Source organism: Typopeltis vanoorti, chromosome 6, assembly GCF_054136105.1.
Source record: "Typopeltis vanoorti isolate ZY-2024b chromosome 6, IOZ_Tvanoo_1.0, whole genome shotgun sequence".
NCBI lineage: Eukaryota > Metazoa > Arthropoda > Arachnida > Uropygi > Thelyphonidae > Typopeltis > Typopeltis vanoorti.
Window position 1 is genome coordinate 94,603,288 of NC_143554.1, and position 10,124 is coordinate 94,613,411.

The 10,124-nt window shown below is 35.0% G+C and overlaps 1 protein-coding gene across 8 annotated transcripts in view; it reads left to right on the plus strand.

Moving 5' to 3' along the window:
* The window catches only part of LOC150105717 (C-Jun-amino-terminal kinase-interacting protein 4-like), a 615,637-nt gene extending 605,739 nt beyond the window's left edge, over positions 1–9,898 (plus strand). For all 8 annotated transcript variants that reach the window (XM_090394309.1, XM_090394311.1, XM_090394312.1 and 5 more), the window contains 2 exons: positions 1,732–1,914; positions 8,884–9,898. In XM_090394309.1, the coding sequence (XP_090250435.1) occupies positions 1,732–1,914; positions 8,884–9,002 (302 nt within the window). In that variant the 3' untranslated portion in view covers positions 9,003–9,898. The remainder of the gene's footprint in view (positions 1–1,731; positions 1,915–8,883) is intronic.
* The last annotated feature ends 226 nt before the right edge of the window (positions 9,899–10,124 follow it).

Below are 10,124 nucleotides of genomic sequence, written 5' to 3' on the forward strand. Positions count from 1 at the left end.
GCAAGTGCCTACTAGCTGCATGAGAGCTGTTTGGAAAAGCCTTTTGCCAGAATGTGCTAATGACTTACGTGGTTTTCAAATCCTGTGAACAACTTGGTTGAAGAAATCATTGCAATTGGTGAAGACCTTGGTTTTGATAATGTTAATGCAGGAGATATTAAAGAATTATGGGATTCAAATTCAAAAGATTTCAGTGACAACGATCTTCTTGAAATTGAACAACAACAACAACATGCATATGAAGATGACGTTCCAAAGGAGATAACATATCATAACATAACATAGATAACATATTAATTTTTATGACTATTTTTGTTTAAGAGTACCGTTTTTTATTTTATAATGTCATTGGCTTTTTACTCATGTTTTAGGACATTATTGATGTTTTAAAGGCAGATATATGAAAAATATAATTTTTATGTTTTGGAGCTTTCAACTCTCGGAGATTATATAGAGGTGGTGAATATTTATTGAGTTTTTGTCACATTTTATGGGTATTGTTTCCGATAACCTAAGCATTGTTTCATTTTCCTGTATGTCTATTATTATTGTGGGATTTGTGGGATATACTTCCGTTCAAGAGCATGGACTGCTATTTCTGTTTTTCCTGTATTTTGTATTCTGTTTTTCTTTTGGTTATTACGTTTCTTATTGTTTAAATGTTTTGGAATATGTGTTGCAGTCATGGAAGTGACTGCAACATACCAATTCTAGAAAATGATGTTTTGCTTCACTGGACATTATATCACCTCCTGGAACATTCCTCCTAGAAATATGGAATTATTAAACTATACTATGGCAACTGCATATTACATTTATCCATATAATAATTCCCTATTAAACAAAAATAATCTTATAATGGATTGAATCCTGTAAAGGTATATTACAACACATAATATTGAAGAATATTCGCATACAACCATCACCACTTTTGAAGTTAAGAAGATAGCTGTTTCTTAGATAAAAGGCAAACTGGAAAGCAATGTCATTACCCTAAAGAAATTTGGGTTTCCAAACAGCTTTCAAATCAATTATCAATTAGAAAAATGTCTTTTTTCATCAGAGAAAGACAACCTTTTACTATCACATAAAAGAGAATAACAAATTCCACATGGGAGATTTGCCATTTTAGCCAGATAGGAAGATTTACAGACAATTCACAGATCTGAACATGGACCACATTTATTTCCTTCATATTGCTCTCACTGCATTAACCACAGGATACTTTGGAACAAAAATTCTTCCACCTCCCGACCAATTGAAATTTAATTAGAATGGCCACTGCCGATTCCCATTTTTTGTTGTTGTTTTGTTTGTTTCTTTTATACATAACTGTATCATTAAAAATTGGTTCCTTATAGTGTACATATATCTATTCCTTTGTATATTAATAGTATCATACACAACTTCATAGGCTGAACATCTAAATAATTCACCTCTTATGTTTTCCTTCCAGATCAACATTTAATTGCTACTTCAATGATGTATCCTGGAAGGCAATGCAAAATATATATAAATGAAAAACTAATCTAACTTCCATTCATAACATTATTCCTATAGGAATGCTGCATCAGCTTTGGGGGAACCATTCGTCACTGTCTTGACTAACACAAATTTTCAACCACAAAAATTTCTAAAACTTTCTAGTCACAAGCTTGAAATTATATTTATATTTTTAATCTTCAAGTCTGTTGTCATCTGATTTCTAATTAATATTAATATATGTTGTAGGCCATGAAAGTACAGGAGCTCCATCTAAATTTGGGGATGATGGAGACAAAAGAAAAGTTTTACCCAGGCATGAAGAAGACAAAGTTAGTGGCAAGCATGATCAGATTTCTCCTGATTTGTCACAGAAAAATAGATCTATGCTGGTTATGTCAGGAGGAGAGGGTTATATTGATTTTCGTATAGGTGAGTAAAACACAAAGAAAGTGAGACAAGTAAAAATATTGATTTTGTGGGTTTTATATACACTATCTGATCAAAAGTATCTGGACACTTCCTCGAAACTGTAATCAGACTTTCCCTGTGACACACTTTCCAGTAATGGACATTAATACAAGGTGGGTGCACCCTATGTTTCTGTGACAGCTCTAACTCTGCTAGGGAGACTTTCTACCAGGTGTTGGAACGTCTCTGGAGGAATGGCAGCCCATTCTTCCTGAAGAGCAGTAGCCAGAGCAGTTCATGATGTGGTTCGTTGGGGTCTGGAGCAAAGTTGGTGTTCTAATTCATCCCAAAGGTGTTCTATGGGATTCGGGTCAGGGCTCTAGGCCGGCCAGTCCATTTCTGGAACGTTACTGTCCACAAACCATTCCCTCACAGACCTTGCTTTATGGCAGGTACAGACGATAGTCATCACTGAATTGATCCTCTACCATGGATAACACACAGTGGGTCAAAATGTCCTTGCACCCTTCCGCATTTAGATTTTTGTGTAGTGCTATGAGAAGGCCAAGTCCATTCCATGAAAAACACCCCCCACAGTGTAATGCCACCTTCTCCAAAATTCCTGCAAGCATGTGTTGGCACTACACATGCTTGCAGGAATCATTCTACAGACATTCGCCACACCCAGACTTTCCCATTGGACTGCCACATGGTAAAGCATGATTCATCACTCCAAATCACATTTCCAGTTGTCCACTGGCATTGCTCTTTACACCACTGCAGGCAGCACTTAACGTTCACAGGAGAAATGCTTGGTTTATGGGCAGCTGCTCAACCATGGAACCCCCATTCCTCTTAACTCTCAATGCACAGTCGTGGTGCTAGCTGGACAGTTAGTAGCACTGCAGAACTCCCAGGTGACTGTTTCACTCGATGTCTGGCGATTTCCATGAACCACCTTCTTCAATGCTCAATGGTCTCTGTCTTCATTAAATGCGGCCTACCCAATCGTGGTTTTGTTGTTGCTGTACCTTCACATTTCCACTTCACAATCACGTTACCAACTATTGGCTTGGGCAACCTGAGGAGGGTGAAATATCTCTGACAGATTTCTTACTGATGTGGCAACCAATAACTAATCCATGTTTGAAGCCACTGAGTTCCCTTGATCTACCCATTCTATTCGTGCTTCTTATCACTGAACAACACACACACACAGCTCTGTGACATCTAGATGTCAGTTTACGAATTACAGAGGGGTTTCAGGACACTTTTGATCAGATAGTGTACTAAGACACATCTAAAAATGGAAATGAATATTTGATTCAAAAGACCAAAATGGATCATTTGAGATCGTTGCAAAGCCAAGGTAGTACTCAAGAGGGTATAAACACCTGGGGGAAAAAATTAATTTATTGAGCTAATATTTTGCAGTTTTTCTAACCAGCATCTCTAGAGACAGGATTTAAAAAAAAAAAAAGAAGCAAATTTAATTCAAAGTCAGACCAACTATGATCTTAGAATGACTGTCTCCCTGATCTTTAACTAATTAATTCAGTCATATAACGACTCCCATGCATTATAATTTTTTTCCATTTAATTTTCAAAAAAACTTCCAAAAATAATACTAGAGTAAAGTCTAGTCGGCCAATCCTGACTTTGCCATATCGACAATCATTCATATAGTTTTTATGTTCTTCACAGTAGATGTTAACAGATCTATCTCTCTTTCCAAAGTAGACTGCTAGGTTTCATGCACAAATATCTTTATACACTCTAGGATGTGCTGATCCTTTTGTATTGGTTGTGAGACAGATGAGAAGACATGCAGAATTTAGTCTGTTTTATAAGGTTTATAACCATTAGCTAAAATGTGTTGTAATGGTAGCAAAGTTCAGTTTTCAGGGTTGTATCATTCATACAGATAGCCTTGATTCTGTATAAGTGTTTTGAGGATGTTTGAAAGTTTTTTCACTTGGTTATACTATAAATTAAAGATGCCAAGAAATTATATTCTTGGTTTAATTTTTTATCCAAGTCTAAGCAAATAAAAATTTGCATGTGAAGTAACATCACGACTGGGCTACTTGTATATAGAGGCTAATGACTTCACATTAATTGCCTTAGTATCCCATAATGCAAGACCCATTTATAATGCTATGCATTATGGAAAGACCCACTATCTAGACCAATTTCAACCTTTATTGAGGTCTCATCAGTGTGAACCGTTATGGGATCCTAAGGCAATCATTAGCTTCTATATACAAGTAGCCCAGTCGTGATGTTACTTCACGTGCAAATTTTTATTTGCTTACACTTAGATAAAGGATAAAACCAAGAATATAATTTCTTAGCATCTTTAATGGATTGTGTTTTGAGAATGTCTTAGGATGGATGATGACATGATTAAGTACCATCCAGAGAGAGAGAGAGTGTGTGTGTGTGTCTTTCCTATAAAGGATAGTGAACATTTTCGTAGTTGTGCATCTAGTGTGTACAGGAAGAGAAGACAAACTGGTTACACGAATACAAAGTTCCCAGACATGCTAATTACAAGGCTGCCAAATAGTTCATTATCATTTTCTCTATATACACACTGAAAGGTATTTACATAAGCTATCACACCATCATCCATCCATCCCAAAAGTATGTCATCTTCCAAACAGCTGCACATACAGTGAGGGCTATTTGTTCAAATGCTGCTGAACTCAGGTATCTTTTTAGCCAATAGTTACAGCCACTATGAAGTAGGCAAAATACTGAATATCTAACTGCCACTGCATCCTTCCATAACAAACACACAAGCTCAAGGCAAAAACCAGGTGTATGTAACATGGTGCACAGTCTTACTGCTACTTTGAATGAAGAGTTAGAGGTGTATGAAAATGAGGTGGAAGAGCTGTTACAAAACTTGGATGAGAATTTGTCATTTGGGACAGATGGAATATTAGCATATGTTAAAGGAATGATCAGCCAAATTGGCTAGGTCTTTGAAATCTTTGCATAACTTGAGTCGCAGCTCAGGAATGTATGATAGTCCCATTTACAAGGGGGGATGCAAAAACGGATATGTCTAACTACCAACCTCTCACTATCTCTGGTGTGGTAGTGAAGATTTTAGAGAGATCGATAAGAACTTACATACAGAACAGAGTAGACAAACATGCTATATTCTGCAAGGAGCAGCATAGGTTTAGTAAAGGAAGGTTATATTTTAGCAGTTTGCTCATATTTTATTACAATGTTAAGGCTGAGTTGGATAAAAAGAATAGATACACTATGATGCTACACGAAAGGCTGTTGCATAATCTGGAGAATATGGGATTAGAATATAAATAAACTCTTGACTTGGATCAGTGAATGGTTTGGCAGACAAATATCAAAAAGTGGTATACGATGGGTGTGAATCTGCCAGATTTAAGGTGACCAATAGTGTACGTCAGGATTCAGTCCTTGGGCCACCATATTGTTGTTCAATCTATACATTAATGATTAGGAAGGGCTTAACAGAAAGGAAGCTCATGTTTTAGCAGTTTGCTCATATTTTATTACCATGTTAAGGCTGAGTTGAATAAAAAGAATAGATACACTATGATAATGTTGAATTTTGTTAAAGATAGGATACAACATGAAAGGCTGTTGCATGGATTGGAATATAAACTCTTGCCTTGGATCAGTGGATGGTCGACAGAGCATTTACAGAATTATTTGAATAGGCTAGAAATTTGGGCAAATGATAATGGCTTGTTTTATGTGAGTAAGCGTAAAGTTATGAACTTTGGCATGATGAGATTTTCCAGTGGCATGCTATATTTGCAGGGTTATGCTACAAGAAACTGATGAGGCTAGAGATCATGACATAATGGTGGATAGGAATCTAAAGTTCAAAGGTCACATAGCAAAAGTTGCAAATACAACTCAGAGGATAACTGCGATGTTGAAGCGAACCTTGATATGTAAGGATAAGGAAGTCATTTTGCCTCTTTATAAGGGGTTGATAAGACCACACCTCGATTATTGTGCCCATTTGATCTCCCAGGTTCTAAGGGGATAAAGAAGCTGTGGAAAGGGTGCAAAAAAGAGTTACAAAGATTATATCTGAATTATGGGATTTAGATTATGAGGACAGATTGCAAGTATGTGGATTAAACTAGTTATCAGGAGAAAGAGGAAGTGATATGATAGATATCTATAAACTTTTGAATGGGTGTTAGAGGATATTGTCTGATAAAATTTTTTGTTATATGGAAGGTGGGGAGAGAACACATTGGCATCCATGGAAATTAAGTTCGTTCACAGTCGATAAAGGGATACAAACTATTTTTCTCTCACAGAGCAGTGGTTGAGTGGAATAGTTTGGCTTTATGGGTAGTGAGTGCATCTAGTGCGAATGAATTTAAGAGAGGATATGACAGCTGCTTTGGGTGATTTATAGCCTCCCTCAATGAGTTCTTGACTCCCTGGAGGTATCAGGTAATAATAATAATAAAATGATTCTCATTCCCCTATATCCAGGGTTCATCTGAAAAGAGGGCTAATGATCTTCACAAATATTATCTCTATGCCACTTTCAAACCACACATCTAGCTAGCAACAGTGTATTCTCCAAAGGATTAGCTTTGTACTCTTGCATATCCTAAAGGGCATGAAGTTCCTTGTGCCTACAACTTGTCCTGCTTTGGATAGACTGGTAGGTGAGTTTTTATCATCTGTAATGAATATTATAGATGAGGCAAATCAGGACAAACAGATCCTACTCTGGATACTTTTTCAGAGGATTAAATGGAAGAAGACAATTGTACCACACAGAACTCATTGTAGGTCTTAGATAATACTTTGCAATCAGCATCAGTTTTGAAACACTCTCCTGAGCTCAACAATTATAACCACATTATTTGTCAAAGATCTGGGTGAGAGCCATTCTAAAACTAATTTGGTTTGACTTTTTGCTTTGTGTTTTTCCACAATTGTAATTTATGTTCTGAAGATGCTGGTAAGAAATTTAGTGAAATGATAGCTCAGTGAATATATAAGTTATTTTTTCATTGTTCACTGTTATGAATAACAGTGTTTCATGGTAATGAAACTTAAGCTTATTTGTATGCACTCAGAATAAAGGATACATAGTGATAAATGAAATTATATAGCAGTATGCCAACTGACTTTTATCGTATCTTTTTATACATGATAAAAGTGTAATGGAGTGAAACATCACTTGGAAATGATTAAAAATAGTATTTAATGCTTCCACTATTTCATATCAGTGAGTACAAAATGTGACTTGTAACACACACAAAAACAGCACAAAATTTAACTGAAACATATAGATGAAAGACTAGAGTCCCAAATTTTTCATAATAAAAATTAAGCAACTGCAGAAATTTTCATAAAATGTTTTATTCATTAAAATAAGTACCTTCACAATCTACAACTCTTTCCTAGTGAGATACAAGTTTGTAAATTCCGCTTTTATAAAAAGTTTTGTCTTTAGAAGTAATAAACCTCTGCGTCAATCTCTGTTTTATTGTGGAACTGTCTATTTCGCATGTGATTGCCTAGCCAAAAAAAAAGGGTGATAATTACTTGGAGAATATGGGAGTATCTCCCATCCTAAAGCACAAATCTTCTCGCAGGTAAGTTTTACAGTATGTGGTTTTGCGTTTCCTGTAAGAATAGCACTTTCTTCTGATTAACTAGTCCTGACTGTTTCTGAAGTAACACTGAGTTGCATCGAGTAGATCTCAGCCATAATTGTTTGGGGGATGAAGTGGTGCCTTTGAAGTGTGTATGTGTGTGGTACTGGATCATTTGGTGACAACTAATGATAAGTTCACTTCCTGTTAGAGTACAAATCCATTTTTCATCCCAAGTGATCAAGTAATCCAAAAACAGTTCAATTTTATAATGTGAAAGAAGTCAAAAACAAATTGATAGCCTTTGAAGTTTACTGTTATCTTCAGATAATGGGACCCATTTGCTTAGCTTCCATGATTTTCCCAGTTGCTGCAAGTGTAAATAATTTGTTTCACCACTCACATTAAACATTTGTGAAAGTTCTTGACATGTTAAAGTAGAATTATTTTCAACAGTGGCACATAATTCTTCATTATCAATATTGGAGGGTCTTCCTGAACGTGATGCATCATCAAGTGATTCATTACCAGAAACAAAGTTTTTAAACCTTTCTGCGCAGTACATTCTGCTACTGCATCTTTTCCAAATGCCACACATTTCTTAAGAGATGCTTCTGAAGCCTTTGAACAGAGTTTAAATTCATAAAGCAAACAAGCCTGAATTACACCAGGTTCAAAATCACAGAAAAAGAGTACGCACTGATTGACTGATGTGCCTTATGATGCAAATAAGAAAATTGTACTCTGCAAACCACTACAAAATAAAAGTCATTGCAGCAAACTCTACTGAAAACCGCATGAACTTCTTTGGTTACTTGATAGATCATTTAAGTATGCAAGAAAGAGGTGATGGAACAGAATAAATGTGGCTTCCACTATTCACTGAGCCAGAAGAGTAATAATTTTTGCTCATGTAAGAACATTCAGTAAAAATAATTTATGCAGACCACCTACTAGAGCCTATGATGCTATGCAATAAAAATGATAATTGCTTCTATTTGCAGTAACATTTTCTCCAGCTGCATCTTCTACAAGTAGAGATTAATTCCTACATGCTGACCATTGTTTTGATATTTAGTTCAGGTAGTTAATACAAAATAATGTATTTTTAAATTAAATTCGAAAAACTATTCCATTCATCCGTATGGGCATAGTTGTACATAATGGAATAACCCAGCTGTAAAGTCTAATGAAAAGGATTAATTCGGCTCGTCCTCTGCCTTCATTATTCCCTTGGCAAAGTATAATTAATTCCTTCTGAAGGAGATTAAGCAAAACTAATTTTTCACAAATAATTTTATGAAAAAAAAAACTTAGAATATATTCATTTCAATTTTGTTAAAATTAATTATTATAGGTGATGAAGAAGATGGGGATGCACTAGCGGTGTTACAAGGAGAAAAGAAACCCCAGCATGGCCTTTCTAAGGGTGATAGAAGCCATCTCATCGTGTGGCAAGTGACACTAACTGAATAACTCGGTGACTTGTACATTTTCTCTTTTGTTACACTACTTTCTGGGCAGATAGTTTTTTTCTCAAAGGAAGACCAAGTGGCAATGTTTATGACATCTGTTCCAGTTGCTATTAAAAATTGATGAATGGCCTAAGGACAATTGATAAATGGAACAAAAGTAAAGTGGAGCACCGCATTTTAAATTTTAGACTTTTTTACTGATTGATTGTGCCGCTAGTAAGTTTATTTATTTTAACGTGTTCTCAAATGGGAATTTTTGATGTTTCTATCTGGAGAATGAAAGACTGTTTTACCGTTGTTAGGGGGGGGAAGAAAATAGTTTAATTTTTAAAGGCTTGTTAAATTCAAAACAAATGTACCATATTTATTTATATGTACTTACCATTTTTGGAGTTGAAGTATTTAAATTTTTTTGTTGTTGTTGTTTTTGAAAGAATAAGAAATCTCATTAACAGAATCAAATTAAAAATGAATACTACATTCCAAAACTAGCAAGAAGATAAAAATAAATTCTAGTCTCTATCCCACTTGAAGAATGTATTGTATTATATTGTGTTAAGATTGAAATTCAGAAAAGACATTTCTTTGAAATGGAAATAAGCATGCAGTGCTGTTTTGTAGCATAAAAATCAACTTGTAATTATTGGCTTTTCTTCTAGAAATGGCTTTACGAAGCCACAAGAGAATATTAAGAATGATTTAGTACATATTACTGCATATTTATTTTTGACAAAGAATTCTGTATAGGCATTATGTACAACTGCAAAATACTGTAATATTGTTAAATTCATCTGTGCATTTGCTTGATCTTTATAATGTATCATCAGTCTTGTATCTGAAATACATGGAAGGATCCTAACTCCTAGCTGAATAAATCATTCTTCTTGATATGAGTAATGATATTTCCAACTTGCTTTATTAGTATAAAGTATTTTGTGTTCTGAAAAGTTTAATAGTGCATGTCTAAGCAAAAATAAGTTCATCCAAGAGTTTCAGAATGGAAAGGAGAAATATATATAATACATATTCATGAATTATCAGAATCCTTTCTTTTAGTGTTGTGCAATGATCAGCATTCATTTTAGAAATTATGGACTTTATACCCGTGTTATAAATAACAATT